Source organism: Capra hircus, chromosome 27 (genome assembly GCF_001704415.2).
Source record: "Capra hircus breed San Clemente chromosome 27, ASM170441v1, whole genome shotgun sequence".
Classification (NCBI taxonomy): domain Eukaryota; kingdom Metazoa; phylum Chordata; class Mammalia; order Artiodactyla; family Bovidae; genus Capra; species Capra hircus.
Genome location: NC_030834.1, coordinates 42338838 through 42357482, shown reverse-complemented (window position 1 = coordinate 42357482; position 18645 = coordinate 42338838). Strand labels below are relative to the sequence as shown.

The 18645-nt window shown below is 43.9% G+C and overlaps 1 protein-coding gene across 1 annotated transcript in view; it reads right to left on the bottom strand.

The window, feature by feature from the left end:
* Positions 1 to 18645, bottom strand: part of CSMD1 (CUB and Sushi multiple domains 1) — a 2085346-nt gene that overhangs the window by 77478 nt on the left and 1989223 nt on the right. The window contains 1 exon segment of the mRNA XM_018042044.1: positions 2154 to 2348. Within this exon segment, the coding sequence (XP_017897533.1) occupies positions 2154 to 2348 (195 nt within the window).

Here is an 18645-nt window from a genome sequence, read left to right as displayed (position 1 = left end):
ATACATGGGACTTAAAAATGTAATGATATTAATTTCTCATTTAAATGCTTTCTCCTCTGCAATCACCTTCCGTGTTTTTTTTAATCTAACTTTATTGAGGCTTTTGATGGCAAGGTTGAAGATCTCTCTTAGTAAATGTCACATTATACTTGAAAATGTGACAGCTATTTGCAAATATCTTTTGGTATTCATTTCTAACACAATTCCACAGTGATAAGAGAACAGAGCCTACAATGATTTCAGTACCTTTAGAACATGAAATTTTTGCACCTTGTTTTACGTCCCTTATGTTCCAGTGTCTCCTAGTTTACAGCCTATGGGAACTTGAATATAATTTGTATCCTACTGTTGTGTGAAAATTGTATAAATCTTAATTATGTTGAATTGGTTCATAGTGATTTTCAGTTCTACTATATTCTTCTACTTCTCTGTATATTCATTCTATTAATTTTTAAGAGTTTGATATTGAAACTCCAACTAAAAACCTTAATTTATCACTTAAAAATAACTGTAATATATAGGAGAATTATATGTAACCTTGTTATGTATTTTCTAAGTCTTCTGTAAATGTTATCATACTTACATAATTTAAAAAATAAAAAAGAGCAAAAGAGCAAAAGAATCAGCGTTTTTGTAAACACTCTTTGAGCTATTAATAGAAGACTAGGGACTTCCCTGGCGGTCCTGTGATTAAGACTCTGTGCTTCTACTGCAGGGGGCCTGGGTTACATCCCTAGTCAGGGAACCAGCATCCACATGCCATGCAGCAGCGTCAAAAAATCAAATTAAAAATAAGTAAATACATAAATGGAAGGCTCTCCTTGTAAGTGTCCAGCATCCCAGAATGGTAATCTGAGCCTTAAGTATACAAGGCTGGGGTACAGAAGGCAGCCCCCTGTCCAGCACACTCCCCACCTTGGGGTCACAGGACAAACAAGGAGGATGGGAAACTGATGAGACTGGTTATCTGCAGGAGCTTTATGAGAACTCCTCACCCACGAGAGGTGAGCCAGCGCCTGTGTGCAGGTCCCTGTGTCCTGTGTGAAACTGGCAGAGGATGCTGGCTGGGAAAGTCTGAAATAGCAGAAGGCAGGGGTCCCGACTCCTCCTCCACTCACCTTCTGAGCTTAACGCCTGACTCTCGGAATCACAGCCTGAGATTCCTGATGGAGGTCACGGGAAGGGGGGCACTCACTAATTCAGGGGTCTAACGTGGAGAACTTCAGCACCTTCAGTGACCGGGCAACCAGTCAGACCAGGACACCCTGGGGAATGGTGAGGGACCCATGAATAAATAAGCTTAGGGCAGGGGTGCTGTCCACTCTCACTCTGAGCTCCCGGAGGTCTGGACCCTTCCTGATCCACCTCCGTGATCCTGGTGAAGAGCATCAGTGGGCTCGTCATCACCATTTGTCCCATTCAGGTTCATAGACTGAATCAGAGTGACTATCACAGACAGTGAAGTGTTGTTTCTTTTGTCCTTTTCCCATTTTTATTCTGCTTTATTCTTGCTAAGCTGGGTATTTTATAAATTTGACACTGTTCTAACCGCTTGTTTTTGTGATGATAATTTCCTGTGAACAATCCTACTACAGATTGTATATTAAATATGTCTGAATCAAATAGAGCTCTGAACAATACTAATATTGTTTTATTTTTCTATTTATTCATATTTATTATGAAACCCACTCAGAAGCTTAACTGCTTATCTTGTACCTACGAGAATCATAATCTCCCTTTTCAAGCCAGTTATTATTTGAGAACATAACATCCTTAGCATAAATGCATGAGCTCCCAAGATCCTAATTAGAAGGTTTGAATAGTCAGTGCATGGCGTAAGACTGATCTTCATAAACGCAGGCCTGGATTTGTTTTTGAGCTGATTTGAAGTATCTGAGTATTCTATAATAATATTTCAATGTTTGTAAAATATGATTGTTCACAAAGAAAAGCTAACATTTAACACTTAAGGCAGCAGTCATATACTTAAGTATGTTGGATAAAAATATACATTCCTCATTGTAATGAAAATAAATGCCATTTGGTTACACCACTAATGCAGAGGATGACAGATGACAGACCGTTGAAACGCAGATGCCGCTGCCATCAGGGATGCAGGAGGGCCCGGGGGCGGGGACACACCTGTCACTCACCTCTGCACCTCGGCCTCTCCTCGCCCACACTCCACGTGCCGTTGGCGTGGCACTGCAGCAGCCGCCGGCCCTCCAGGTAGTACCCGGGACTACAGCTCAGCACCACCTGCGCTCCGTACTCATTCAGGGACCCTGACACCAGCCTCCAAGTGACGTGTTCCGAGAGCTGGGCTTCGATGCCTGGGCAGGTGACCGCTGGAAAGAAACACACTTCATGTTGTCACATTTTTCTTTTTCTTTCTTTTTTTTTTTAGAGTAAAATAAATATGAATTTTATTTGTGTGTGAAGGTTTATCTGAACTTTTCAAGTGGTACAGTTCTTTATAGTCAAAATAGATGTAAATAAAATTCATAGTTTAGTTAGCAGGAATTCTTAATAGCAAATTTCAGTACTTTGTAACTATGACAGGAGGATTAGTCAATTTCAAAATAAAATTTCCAACTTCATCTTTTTATACATTATGGAATTATGGATACAATTAGGCATTTGTTAAGTGTCAGACCAGGCCTGCTCTCCATGGCGAGGGCCATGGTATGTGGAAAGATGCCCTCACCTGGCATTCCAGGCTTTCCCTACCACCCACAGAGCCACACAGAAGTGATCTTGGATGTCCAGTGCAGTCCACAGCCTCACGGTAAGTGCGCTGGGACATCCTGCAGTGAGATGACATGTGAAGGGATGAATCTCTTGCACAGTCTTGCGGTTCTATGAAAGCGATCCTCAGGTCAGTGGAGGCACAGACAGAACCTCCAGCTTCTAATTTGTCCCCAGCCTCTGAGAAACTTGAAAGAGTAGCTGACTAGTTGAAAAACCAGCTTCCAGCAAATTCAGAAAGTCAGATGCCCTCATTCCCTACTTCCCCATGTAATATACTCTGCATATTACTGGATTTATTAGCACAAACAAAATTGAATGCACATGCATTAATACGGTGAAGAAAAATGTTTTATGAGTTTTAAAGGAGAGAATCTATTCATGCCTTTAGGAAACAAACTGGAATTACAATGGCGGCTTAGAAAAAGCAGTAGAGACAGCTGTAATAGCAGCAGTAATAGCAATAGCCCTAGCACGGCATTACTGGAGTGGAGTCAAGGGATTTATGGACACGCTGACAATACATGTACAATCTGGTACGTGTAAGTAGGTACATTTTCTGAAGAGTACAATAATACTTAAAATTAATTTTACAACATTAGAAACCAGAACTCTACTTCCCTAAATATGAAGTTACATCAGCTAGTAACAATCACAGACAGCTATCCACAAAGCTGACCTGATTGATTAATTTATTGAGCCTGTAAGAAGCAGCTAGAGATACCACAGGTTTTTTTTTTTCCCCAGAATGCTATTAATAAATATCTTTTACTTATAAATTCTATACAAGTTCATTATAATTGAATCAGACATGCCCAAAATGTTACCAATATCCCATTTAATCTTCTTTTAATAACTTTACTATTACTATGTGCAAATAAACAGAAAAAAATAGGGCTTTTCGGTATAATTAGAAAAATAATATCAGCAAGGGTTAAAATATGAAAGGGCTTTTCTAATTGGAAAGTAACCCTCTGGACTTCCCTGGTGGTGCAGTGGGTGAGAACCTGCCTGCCGCTGCAGGGGCACAGGCTCGATCCCTGGGCTGGGAAGGTCCCACATGCCACCGAGCAACTGAGCCTGGCGGCCACACCTACTGAAGCCGGTGCCCTAGAGCCACTGCAGCCCACACGCCTGAGGGCCTGTGCTTTGCAACGGGAGCCCCCACAGTGAGGCCCACACACCGCAACTAAAAGGAGCCCCTGCCCACCACCGCTGGAAAGGCCCATGCACAGGAACAAAGACCCAGCACGGCCAGAACAATTAATTCAAAATTCCACGTGATCACCTCTTTTGCTTTGTAATTATCTGATTCTGGTTTAATTGTTTGCTCGCCTTTCTGTCTTTCTGTTAGGCTTTAAGCTCTTTTATTGTAAACAGTATGTCCTTCCATTGTTTTCTTTTTCCTTTTTTTTTTGAAAAAAGTAATCCTTAGATCTAGTTCTCATAGGTATTTTTTTAGATAAAACAATTATCTAAAATGTACATGCATATTCATGTGTTTTACCTAGTGATACAAATACTTTTTTTCCTAATCATATTACCTTTAGAATTCCAGGCATGATTGCCATTTCTGATAAGACTTTAATGTCTTTAACTTTACAAATCCATAACTTAATTTCAATCCTACTGCACATTTCAAATAAAATCCACTTCATTTCCCCAAGACAGTGCTTCTAGAATTAACTTGATTGTTTTTAATTACTGAACAATCTTTTATAAACTCTATTTCTGCCAAGAAGGATTCAGTGTTGGCGTGCACAATGGAACAGAAGCTTTCTTCCACTAATATTATCCATAGCAGTGGTTTCCAAATTCCACATGATCACCTCTTTTGCTTTGTAATTATCTGATTCTGGTTTAATTGTTTGCTTGCCTCTCTGTCTTTCTGCTAGGCTCTAAGCTCTTTTATTGTAAACAGTATGTCCATCCATTGTTTTCTTTTTTCTTTTTTTTTTTTTGAGATTAATGTCCAACTTAAAGCAAGTGCTGGTGACAGCGAGCGTGTCTGTATATAAGGGTTTGTGTGAGTGCATGTGTCCTCTGAAAAGTAACACGCCGAAAAGTGTGTTGCAGCAGCAAGAGCAGCAAGCAAACAAACAACAACAATAATGAAAAGCCACAGAGAAACTGGGCAATAAAGCATATGGGTAGAAACTGAGAGTAAAAAAGAAAAAAGTGACAACCAGAATAAATATTTATCCAAAGTCTATCTTGCCCTTTGTTTACTAAAGGAAGAGAGGGGAAGGGTGGAGCTTTCCAGAAATTTCTGCAGATGTGATTTTAATTGATATTTTCAAAGACACTTCAAGGAAGAGAGTGTACAGAAAAGTCTGAGTCTAAAGCCTACTATGTTTATTCAGGTGGTGATATCTGAGTTATGCTAACAAGGAATATAGCAGAAGACCGGTCCCTGCAACCTGTGGTTACTGGACCCCCTCTTGGTAAGCTTCCCTACATGCGGGTCTTTGCTCACAAAACAAGGCAAACATCCCCACAAAAGGATCTCCCTGCCCTGACCTGCCAACCAAGATGTCATAGACAATGCACTTGGCCCGGAAGCAAGGGAGCCATAGCCTGCATGGACCTGGGGGCCTCGTAGGGGAGCCGGACTAGAAACTTCTACATGCCCGGCATGCCTGCCCATTCTCCTGGAGGCATGTTGAGGAGCAGTCCAGCACCCAAGTCAGAAACCTGAGAAGTGTTCTCATGAGCTCACCCCCAGCCCCCACCCTCGGTCACTGCATTCCTTTCTCACAGGCACCTTCCCCACTCACCAGTCAGCTCTGAACTGTGGGGAAAACTCCACCTGCCTGCATTCAATTCAATTTCATAGAAATATTAATCTCCTTCTGCTTCTTCATTAAAAGCCCATGTGGTCTCTTACTTCTGCCTTCAGTATTATGTTTCTGAAACTAACTCATGTTAAGCCATACAGCTGTAGGGCTTGTTTGCATTTCTATATATTCTCCATGGATCAATGTATCCATTCCTTAGTGATAGCCACGGGGGTCATCTCACATTCTTGGCTTTTACAAAGTGTAGCTTTGATCATGTCCTTGGATGAACATCCTTATGCCAGCCTGTAGATATTTTTCTAGGGAGGAACTACTACTAGCTCTTAAGATATTTTCAGCTTTAGGACACACAACCAAATGCTTTTCCAAGGAGACTATGTCAACTTACCACCTTCACCAGCAATGCATTAGAGTTCCACTGGTCTCACATCTCTGTTGATGCAGGTAGCTGGTCTTTTTATTTTGTAAAGTTATATGTCCTGGTGTGGGGTATAGTGGTATCTATTTGATATTCTGCCTTTTTCTCAATGGAACTCCTTAATCAGTCTTTAATACGCATCCTTCAAATACCTTTACCCTTCCTAAGTCTGCTTTTATCAGGCTCTTAAACATAGGTTTTAAAGAATAAAAGTACTAAAACTTCACATATATTTACTTTTTCCTTTGTTATTATTTTGTGTGTGCATGTGTGAGCTTGCAAAATCTTTACCGACCCAGGCTTATGCAGGTGGGCTGGTGGAAAGGGGAAGTTGTCTTTTCACAGATTTATGTTCCATCTTTTCCATTTAGCCTGTTGTCATCCCGCCTTGGTTGTGTCTGTGTTGTGGGGCAGGTTCAGACTTTCCCATTTGAGTGTCCTGTTGAGCCACATATTGAAAAGACCTCTGTGTCTTCCCTCATCAGGATGCCATGTTCACTTTGTCAAAAGACCCACCAACGTCGTCCCCAGGTCTGTATTTTCTGCCATCAGTCTCTTTCCTCGGGCCAGCACCACCCCATTTAAAGCCTGTGCCCGTGTAGTACAACCAGGAGTCAGGTGTGCTGTGGAAACGCGCCACCTGTGATTCGGTCTGTCTATGTGGAGACGTATGAGGAGGACTGAGAGGAGGCACACCTCGTGTGGGGGGTTCTGCTCCACAGCTGGATCTGAGGGGAGGGTGAAAACGGACGCTTCTGGTTTGGAGAATACACACACACACACACACACACACACACACACACACACACACACACAAGGGCAGAGCCCCAGGATCTCCTAGGACGCGGGCTTCAGACCTCGTGGTGACAGGAAATGAGAGGATGATGTGAGGAGAGTCGATGGAGCATCTGTGGGCAATAAAAGAATGTGTTGCCTTGTGACACAAAATATATGTGCACATACATCACACAACTATGTACATACACACACGTACACACATACACATATACAAATTATGTAAGATCATGGCATCCAGTCCCATCACTTCATGGCAGATAGATGGGGAAAAAATGGAAACAGTGACAGACTTAATTTTTGGGGTCTCCAAAATCATTGCTGACAGTGATTGCAGCCACAAAATTAAAAGGCGGTTCCTCCTTGCAAGAAAAGCTATGACAAACCTAGACAGCATATTAAAAAGCAGAGATATCACTTTGCCAACAAAGGTCCATCTAGTCAAAGCTATGGTTTTTTCATTAGTCATGTTTGGATGTAAGAGTTGGACCATAAAGAAGGCTCAGTGCCAAAGAACTGATGCTTTTGAATTGTGGTGCTGGAAAGACTCTTGAGAGTCCCTTGAACAGCAAGGGGATCAAACCAGTCAATCTAAAGGAAATCAACCCTGAAAATCCATTGAAGGACTGATGCTGAAGCTGAAACTCCAATACTTTGGCCATCTGACGTGAAGAGTCCACTCATTGGAAAAGACCCTGATGCTGGGAAAGACTGAGAGCAGGAGAAGGGGACGACAGAGGATGAAATGTTTGGATGGCATCACTGACTCGATGGGCACGAGTTTGGGAAAACTCTGGGAGATAGTGAAGGACAGGGGAGACTGGCGTCCATGGGTTCACAGAGAGTCAGACACGACTGAGCAACTGAACAATATCGATATTGAGTATGCAAATGTAAGACATAAATATAAAAGATACGTAAATCAATGCCTAATAATTTAACAGGAGATTATTTAGAAAAACTAGATGGCTTCTTTTGTGTTCTTATTTTTTAAAGTTCCTTCCCACAGCATCAATACTTTGAGGGGTTAAAAAAGGGAAAGAGAAGAGAAACACAGTCTATAGGAGGAATATGGGCGCACATCACATGAGGGAGCTGCGTGAGTAAGCTATAGAGAACTGAGTAGTTTACTTGATAGGGATGTTTTCCTTTCATGACATCAGACATCACGGAATAAGGCAAAGCTTGAGCAAGCTGTGGACTGACAGTCTCCGTATAGCTGAGCCAGGAGCCAGGGCAGAGACGCGAGGAGCAGATCGGAGCAGGAGGGAGACGGGCATCGGTGGAGGTGCGGGGGAGCGGGGCTGGGCACCCGCAGACGGCTTTTGCCAGGCGGGCTGTCACTGTGCCCGGGGTGGCCCTGCCACTCAGAGGCCAGCAAGTGACCATGAGCATCTCCCTGAGACCCACAGTGACAGGGTGCAGGTACAGTCAGAAGGCAGCAAAGCAGCTTGTGGGCAGCTGGGCTGACATTCTCAGAGAACGCAGTTTGTTCTTCCTAACAGAACTGTCTCGGGCTAGCATCCATGGGGGTTTCCCCAGGCACCTGCCAGTCCCCCAGCTGCCTGAAGTCCTGGGCTATTGAGTCCTGCTGCTTCCACAGACGTGCTCGCCCAGTGTTTCCAGAAATAGATACCCTTTTCACACTGCACGTCTAAGGGTATATGTAATTTCACACTAAATGATCCTCACAGCCACACGGGGTCAGGGGGCACCAGTGGTCTGGTTGTTGTTATCAGTATTTTATAGACCAGCCAGTGAGCTCAGGTCCCGCAGCCCAGGCAGGGCCCCTGCCTGTGCACCTCTGGGCCTGTCATCCCCTCCACCAGTTGACAAGGGCACTTACTCTGTAAGTGACTAAAACAAGTGACACCAACTACACCAGTGAGGACTCCGGGCACATCAGCATATGAAGAGCACCCAAGTAATGACAATTGTTCGGAGAAGGCGATGGCACCCCACCCCAGGATTGATAGAAAGTGCTCCATCTGCCAGTTCACCTCATATTCCTTCATTTTTAAAAGACAGAAATACAGATTATCTTCTATCACCTTAAAGAAAAAGCACGCAACTCTTATGGAATAATTTTCTTCTATTTCAAAAAAATTCAAGAGCAGATATACAGATAACCACTCTCAAGTCACATGGTCATTTGTATTAAGGGTTGACATGGTTGATGCAGTTTTGTATAAAAACGCCTAAATTACTATTTAGAAGTGCTCTTCTCAAATCACGGAGAAGGCGATGGCACCCCACTCTAGCACTCTTCCCTGGAAAATCCCATGGACGGAGGAGCCTGGTAGGCTGTAGTCCATGGGGTCACGAGGAGTCGGACACGACTGAGCGACTTCACTTTCACTTTTCACTTTCATCCATTGGAGAAGGAAATGGCAACCCACTCCAGTGTTCTTGCCTGGAGAATCCCAGGGATGGGGGAGCCTGGTGGGCTGCCGTCTATGGGGCCGCAGAGTCAGATACGACTGAAGCGACTTAGCGGCTTCTCAAATCATACCCACTGAAGGCACAGACAATAAAGTTTCTGCACAGATAGGATGCAGTTTTTCCATCTTGTGATTGTTGCAGAGACAACACCAAACTCGAGAGAGATTGACTTCATTTTACCATGAGCGATTCTGATTTATGACCGAGTCGCCCCACCAGTGGCGAACCAGGCAGGCTGACAGTTGTTTTGTTTCAGATATTCAGACAGTGGCTGCGGTGCCACCATGAATAAAGCCCTCCGGCCTCCCGCCTCATGAATTACAGGTCCTGCTCCTAAATCTTCTGCGAGATCCTAATCGAGATGCGGGGGTGCAGGCGTCTTCTCTCTGTAACAGACTCCCCCTGTCACAGTGAGCGTGCACAAGTGCTTTCTGCTACCAAGTTCAGTTCAAGAACATTTAATCAGGGTTATAAAATTATGGTCTGATGCCACTGGAGTGAAATGATTCAACCAAACTCATAACTACTTGTGTGGACTTCCTGCTGTGGCTCAGCGGTAAAGAATCCACCTGCCAAGCAGGAGATGTAGGTTTGATCCCTGGGTCGGGAAGATCCCCTGAAGGAAATGACAACCCACTCCAGTATTCTTGCCTGAGGAATCCCATGGACAGAGGAGCCCCGCAGGCTACAGTCCATGGGGTCTCAAAGAGTTGGACACGACTGAGCAACTAAACGACAACATAACTACTTGTGTTCACAACCCGGCAGAGCTCTCAAGGCGCCACTCACAGTCTGTACTTGCTGGCTGGGGACAGGCCGAGCTAGACTTGGTTCTTTTGACTCGGAAGCGGAGATGTACGCTGCTTTGGCTTCGGTAAGTCAGGGGCATGAAGTGGGGATGCCCAGGGTTCCACTCTGACTCGAGTGTATTTCATGCCATCTGACTTCAACAGGGCCCTGTGAGGAAGCCCTTCCAGAAAGGCTGGGTTGAGAGCCTGGAATTCCTAAGGGCGATCATTCTTTTTAAATGAGTGCTTTAACCTCAGAGCTTAGTCAGATGATTGAGTGATTAGGTATGAGTCATTTAGAATAAGAGCAGGTGGATAGATAGGGTTTTGAAGTGGGCTTCTCAGGCATTGCTCACAGGTTCACCTGAGTTACTGGCTCTTGAGAGGCACAGACCACAGACGAGCCAGCCCCTCTCCTCCGAGGTTGCTGCCTGAGCCTGGACTCTCAGGACTCAAGTTCTCAGTGACCTGGGATTGCCAGATTTCTGCCCATTCTTGCAGAGTTTCCAAAACCCTCATGAGATCGCACATTTTTTTCCTGCCCTTGGCTTTCTGTCATTTTGTTACTGTGATCAGACTTAACTAAAAATATATATATATGTTAGCAGAACATTTATATCACTAACTAGAACTGTGTCCAATAACCAATACTCTGCAGCCTAAATGCCACCCGTCAAATCTGATTTCAACAAGAAAATATTGAAGTAACCTCTTCCACCTAATGACCCTAAGTGGCAAATGTTTAGATTTTTTTTTCAATTCTGTAATCCAGGTTCCATAAAAAAATCCATTAAAAAAATTACATATCATAGCTAATTTTATAATTACATGAAATGAGTCTAAAGCAACCCTTGGAAAGGATGAAAATTGAATGCTTTTCTTTTTTGCACCTCTCTCTCTCTGTTTTTTTTGTTTTGGCTGTGATGTACATACAGCCTGCAGGAGATTAGCTCCTGGACCAAGGATTAAACCTGGGGCCCCAGCAGTGAGAGCACTGAGTCTTAACTACTGGACGGCCAGGGAAGTCCCTGAAAGTAGTACCTCTAATCCAAGTGTCTGTAAAAAGAACATGTAAGGGGTTCCACAGTGACCCAGCCTTTCTGACTTAGGGGTGTTTTCTAAACTAAATTCACTGCAAGTTGCTTCAGGTCATCAAGTCTTCATTGGAACTGATGATACATGGTCTTCAGAGGGGTCTGAAAGAGGGGGCCCCATGCAGCTCCTGTCTGAGAGGAGACCACTGTCCTGCACTGAGCAGTAGGCAGGTGTTTGACAAGAACAACAAATGTGGGAAAGAGAGCGAGCAAATTAACTGGCATCAGACCACACTGCAGACAGTCCATTCATTCATTCATTCTAGAAATATTTATGAAGTTACAGACATGAACCAAAGCTACACCTGCCCTTGAGCAGTATTAATGTGGCGATGAATAACAAACACAGCCGGCGCTCAGGGGCCATAAAGGACCTGGGTGCCACAAACCCTGTATTTCCCATTCTTTAACCTCTGTGCAAACCTCACTTTCTCATATTTATCAGGGAGCCACGGGGAGCTGTTCATAGTTCACAATTCTAACTAAAATGCAAAAAGCTGGAGGAACCCATATTCAATCTTTGGAAATGAAATAAAAGAGATGGAAACGTTATACAGAGTAGAACATAAATGGCCCTGAAAATAAAGGACTGAAAACACAACTGAAATGACAGAATCTGAGTCCTTTAAACAGCTTTCTTCCCCCAAAGCATCACAATCCTAGAAGACCGTGAAAAGTTTGCACAACAGTGAGATGCAGGCTCAAGACAGTCTTTCCCCACGACGTGCAGCAGAGAGGTCTGTCACCCACTGGTGGTCCCCAGAAAGCAGCTTCCTCAGACTGGCAGAGTCCTGCCCTGCACGGAAGAGCCCATGCCCGCCCCACAGAGTGCTGCCTCCAGAGGGTGAGCGGCTGGACCCGGCCCTGCAGTCAGTGAGCCGCTCCCCACGTCGTGTGGGCCAATGAGGTACTTGCGATGCACCAACACCTTGTCCAGGAGGGGGTGGGCGCCCCCCTCCCCACTTTGCCCTCCGTTTTCTGAGCCCACACCAGGCACATGGATGGGTCTCAGAGCCCTGAGGATGAGGCTGGGCCTTGGGAAGGGGCACTTGCCCCTAGGCCACCCGCCCACCTTGCCTGTTGCGGTGCAGAGAATGGACGGGTGGGCACAGCTAGCTGGGGAAGGAGAGGGAGGGATGAATTGAGAGGGCAGCGATGACACGTGGACACCATCGTGCACGAAGTAGATCGCTGGCAGGAGGCTGCCGTGGAGCACGGGGAGACCAGCGCGGTGCTCTGTGACGGCCTAGAGGCGTGGGAGAGGGGGTTTAAGTGTAATTATGACTGAATGGTGTTGGTGTTTGGCAGAGAGCAACACACCACTATAAAGCCACTGTCCTCCAATTAAAAAAAAATGGCCCTTTGATCTGGGCTGTCATTTCACAGCTGACCGCAGTCTTGGGAGACAGAGCTAAGGGCTCACAGCCTGCACATGGAGGCGTCGCCACTCCTCCCCACAGAGCTTTAATCCATAACTTTAGAAGTCCATCTGTAGCTTGCATGATGAATTTGCTTTCAGATCAGGGGTGGCCTGGCCTTCCTCCCGCAGCTTTCCTAACATTTTAACTGATATCCCTTGTCAAGGCCCAGTGCAGGCAAGAAGGACCCTCTACAGCCACTGCACACACAGGACTCGGCGGTCCGGCACCGCGGGGCTGGCAGCCAAGGGCCTGACCCTGGCCGGGGTTCCCTGCAGCCCTGGGCGGGCACTCACGCACTGCCTGAGGACGGCAGTAACAATGGTGACTTGAGTTTGTCACAGGGACTTGAAGATGGAATGCGGGTGAGTGCTCAGCAAGCGCTCAGCACAGAGAGAAAGTCCAAAATGCAGGTGAACGGCTGCTCTCCTGACACTGCAGTTTAGCAATACGATCTACAATTAAATGACGCTCATCCAGTTGTTAAAAGATGATAATAACTGGAACTCTACATGAAAACAGAAATAACTAGTAAAGAAACACAAGTATGATAAGGCCATGTTTTGAGGGGCTAAAGGGATAAATATATACCCTCAACATTGGCTCAGACAGTAAAGAATCTGCCTGCAACGCAGGAGACCCATGTTTGATCCCTGGGTCGGGAAGATCCCCTCAAGAAGGGAATGGCAATCCACTTCAGTATTCTTGCCTAGAGAATCCCCATAAACAGAGGAGCCTGGAACAATCCACGCGGTCACAAAGTCAGACACGACTGAGCGACTAAGCACAGCACAGCGCCACCTGCGCACATATATGTGTGTTATATATGACTATATGCATAAATCCTTTACAGATAAGTGAGTGCAGACATACATATGTACAAATAGATAATTTATGAGGAACCTTTGTTCCTCAACTGGGCTATTTATAGATGATATAAAGCTGTTTCGTGTGGCTTTAATTTACTCCTTCTTTCCTTAAATGTATATACCTTGGATTTAATCACTTAAAGTCTTCATGGTGCCCAGGGTGGGGGAGGTCCTTAATAAATTATTAATGACAAACGTGTCTCTCTGATAACTTTAATTGAAAGAGGAAAAAGTCCCCCACACATTGGGATTTTGTTTGATGTTGGCAGGCAATCTTAGTGGTTTTGTTTTTCTCCTGAAAGCAGAGGGCAAGGAGCACATTTGCTCAGCACTGTCAGACCAGCAGACCTGGGACACTCATCCCAGCCGCTCTCCCTAGTTCATAGCGGCATGAGCATCATTTATGTCGCCAATGGTCCAAATCCAGCTTCAGTAAATAATTAAAATGGAAAGAATGAACCTCAAACGTCTGCCCTGAGGTTTGTACAACTGGGGGATGCATGCAAACTGAAACGTAGTTATTTATTATAATCTTCATTCTAGTAAACCCAAGGGCAACATAAACTCAGTTTATTTACCATTTACAGTTACTACTTGTCAAAGCTGAAGTGTTTCTTATCTCTTGAGGTTCCAGTACTGATCTACATATTATTCAGATGCTAAAGAAACTTATACAAACTGTGTCATACCAACATAGGAACTGGCCTTGGGGAAATACACATCTCAGAATTTAATAGTAACCAAACTTTCTGACAAAGAGGAAAAGTTTTATGCTTACTCTGCTCAATTTCTTCCATTTAAAAAATGTGGAGAAAATAAACCTTCCCCTCAAAAATTAAATAGATTTTCCAGCCTTTGAATGCCAAGGAATTTTAACAAAGTCTAATAAACAAAGGGAAAAATACTTGAAAGTTTGAGACTGTACTTAGAAAATTTAAGGCTGATTTCCCATTTAACTGTAAATATTATATTTATCTTCCTATCCTACTGAACAAGTACCAGTCAGTGTCAAAAAAGGCTTTAAAATGCAAATTGGCTTTTTCCCATTTAACAATCATTTAACTGAACAAATAACTTTCTTAGGCTGGGGACCTCATGTGTATGTAAGAAACCATTTTGTTATTTAATTTTTTCATTACAACTTTAAAGCGGTTGCACATCTAGATGCGCATTTAAAACAAAAATCAAATATATTCATAAATGAAACCACTCTGTGTGCCGTAACATAATGCTTTATGTGAGCACAAAGCAGCTCTCTTAATTGATGTAATATGTGCCTTTGAACTGCACACTCATTCCTGATTTTCACAGGCATAAATATACACTCATTTTTGATTTTTTAGGCATAAATATACATTGTCTTTGAAATCACTTGGTTACGCTACAATCCTCAAACATAACTTTACTCCCTCCTTACCATCAGCTATTTAATACTTTTTAGAATGAATTATATGTTAGATTAAAGTAGCACCTTTTCCTTCTGTTTATGCTCTTGGTTTTTATAACTTATGAGACTTAAAAATCATGAGATAAATCAATTCCAAGAGGCAGAACCACACGGAGTTTAGGAATAGGGTCTCCTGGAACCGAACCACAACTCAGCTGCTTTGTCTGTGGGTTTGGTCAACATAACCACTTCTTCCTGGTTCATTTCTAGATGATGGGATAACTGCCTTCCTCAGTAGAATTAAAAGGGCCAATTTGTGTAAAGCTTTGGGCATCTAGCCTTGATGGGATATCGGAGTCTAAGACTAGCCTTACATGAGCTATCATCCATATAGTGTGCCCCTCAATGCCTAAATAGGCATCGGTCTCAAACATGAGCTGGGGCAGGTTCCCAGGTGGTGGTGATAGTTTAGTCACTAAGTCCTGTCCAGCTCTTTGTGACCCTTGGACTGTAGCCCACCAGGCTCCTCTGTCCATGGGATTCTCCAGGCAAGAATCCTGGAGTGGGTTGCCATTTCCTTCTCCAGGGGGTCTTCCTGACCCAGGGATCGAACCTATGTCTCCGCTTGGTCAAGCTTGTTCAGGTTCCTAGGTGGCCTCTCCATAATATTTGCCTTTTGCAGAAGTGAGTGCAAAATAATCAAGTTAATGAATTTCATCCTAATCGCTAGGAGATCTCCTGGGAGGATTTAAGCAGTGAAGTGTCATGTTGTGATCTGTATGTGCTTAAATGAGGAGCTGGTGGCTGTGTGGAAGGAGACTACCGATGGTGACTTGGTGTACGTGGGGCCTGAGCGGGCAGACGAGTGTACTGGGTGGAGTGGGAGGAGGTAACGGGACATGAGGCAGCAAATGTGGGATGGGAGGAGGATGGCTCGGAGGAGTGAACTGGGGATCCAGACTGTGGTTCTGAGCTCTCTTCTTGGCTGTGGGTAGCCAAGAACATCCTAGGACACCTGATCTCTGGGCGTATTTCACAACTGTGGGAACTCTCATATCTCCTCTCCTTACATTCACCCCTGCTTATCATGAGATCTATTCGATATTTAAACTGTCTCTTTACGGGCTCATGAGATGAAGGGCCTGCGCTCAGGCCACAGCATAATGCACTGGGTCCGCAGGCAGGCCTGGGGAGGTCACGGCCCCTGTGCTTCTAGAATGCCCAGAGATTTGGTGCCAAACCAGTCACCACATGGCTTTACCGGTGGCAGCAGGGGACCCCAACAGGATACTGTGACCACAACAAAATGCTTCCCCAGACGTTTTCATGATGTGACCTATCAAATGTATGTGGTTGCAAATTGTAAACTTTGGATATTTCAGTAATTTACTTTGCATGAGTTTAGCAAGAGGAGAAAATACTACCTTCTCCAGAGGACTGTTAGTATCTCTATATGATGCAACATAGACAAGTATGTAGAGTTACCACTCAAAACACGGGTGTAGATCATCAGTCATCTCAGCAGACCTAGCTCAGTCCCCACGGGAGCACTGTCTCCTCCATAAAGACTGACCAGGCACTCACATTACCTTCTCTATGTCTGTCTGTCTATCCTTTCTCCTGTAGAGCTTACATGATTCCTTCTGTCCAAAACCCCGTGAAGGCAGACAGGCTGAGGTCCTGGCAGAGCAGAGGTGAGCTAGGGCACCTTCAGGTCTCCTGTTAAGAGTGACTCTCAGACTCCCCATGCCCAGAGGGAGACCTCATCCATTTTCCCCATGGAATTCAGGAAATGCTGTCTGCTTCCCTCTCTTTGAGCCTCTTCTGTCTTTCTCCATCCTCAACTCAAGACTCAAAAAGCTATGTTGTGCTTCTTTCTCTCATAATTCTCACATAGTTAACACTCATGTTGAATATCTAGATGCTTATCTATTTATTGGCAGGAAGAGCAGAGTGAAAAAGATGGCTAAAATCTCAACATTCAGAAAACAAGGATCATAGCATCCGGTCCCATCACTTCATGTCAAATAGATGGTGAAAAATGACAACAGTGACAGACTTTATTTTCTTGGGCTCCAAAACCACTGCAGATGGTGACTGCAGCCATGAAATTAAAAGATGCTTGCTCCTTGGAAGAAAAACTTTGACAAACCTAGACAGTGTATTAAAAACTAGAGACATCACTTTGCTGACAAAGGTCCATATATCGCAACGGTTTTTCCATTAGTCGTGTACAGATGTGAGAGCTGAACCATAAAGGAGGCTGAGCACCAAAGAAATGATGCTTTGAACTGTAGTGCTGGAGAAGACTCTTGAGAGTCCTCTGGACTGCAAAAAGATCAAACTAGTCAATCCTACAGGAAATCAGTTCTGAATATTCACTGGAAGGATTAATGCTGAAGCTGAAACTCCAATACTTTGGCCACCTGAGGCTAAGAACTGACGCACTGGAAAAGACCCTTATGCGGGGAAAGATTGAAGGCAGGAGAAGGGGACGACAGAGGAATGAGATGGTTGGATGGGGTCACCAACTAGATGGACCTGAGTTTGAGCAAACTCTGGAAGATGGTGAAGGACAGGGAAGCCTCGTGTGTTGCAGCCCATTGGGTTGCAAAGAGTCGGACACAATTGTGTGACTATAAACAACAGTAAACCTCTTGCATTAGAATTCTTGAGATGAAGGTGTAGTTGTGCATTGTTTTACCCAATGAAGAGTTGCCTTAACCTAAACATGACTCATACAGATATTAAAAAAAAAGAAAAAGTCTGTGTTTATACGGAAAGGCATCTGGCCTACATATATTCAGGAAGAACCAAACTGGCATTATCGTGACAGGCTGACTGTGCATTTTCACTTCTCTATCCTGAGAAAGAACAGGCACCCATGAGAGACGCCTTTCAGTTAAGCTAAGGATAAAGCTTCCAAGGTTAAAATAAATACCACAGAGACTGTGTCTGTGACCCCAATGAACTGCATTATCTTTAAGCAAAATGATTTCCCTATAGCTTTAAAGAGAACAGAGGTATCCACGTCTACCTGGACATTTTCACTAAAATCAAATATGTACCTAGAGATATTTACAATCCCAAACAGGATGGATTTTGTAGGAAACTGAATTTTTTTCTATTAAGTCAGTTTCCTAGTAAAACCAGAAACAGGGAGACAGCATGACATAGACACAGATCAACATAATAGAAGAGAGAGCCAGAGACCCTCACATACACAGAGCTGATTTTTGACAATTGATCAAAAGCCAATACAAATGGGAAAAAAAGATAGTTTTTCAACAAATGGTGCTGGAAAAACTGGAGATCTACATGTAAAAATAAATGCTGGCATCCTCTAGAAAAACTCATTTGAAATGGATCAAACACCCAAATGTAAAGCACACAACTCCTAGAAGATAACACAGGAGAAAATCTACGTGACCTTGATTTTGGGGATGATTTTTTCAGGCACAAGATAAAAGGCATGCTCCATGAAAGAAAGAACTGATCAGCTAAACTTGATTAAAATTAAAAACTCTGCAAAAGACACTGTCAAGAGAATGAGAAGACCAGTCATAGACCAGGAGAAAAAATTGCAAAAGACACATCTGATAAAAGACTCTTACCCAAAATATACAAAGACCTCTTAAAACACAACAACAAGAACAAAATGAATGTTCTGATTAAAAATGTGCAAAAGACCTAATTTGAAACTTCACCAAAGAAGGCAGACAGACGGCAAATAAATGTATAAAAAGATGCTCCACATCATATGCCATCAGGGAGATGCAAATGAGAACAAGGCGGTACCAGCACACACCTACTAGAACTATCAAAACCCAGAGCACTGACAGCATCAGATGCTGGTGAGGGTGTGGAGCAACAGGAAGTCTCATTCAT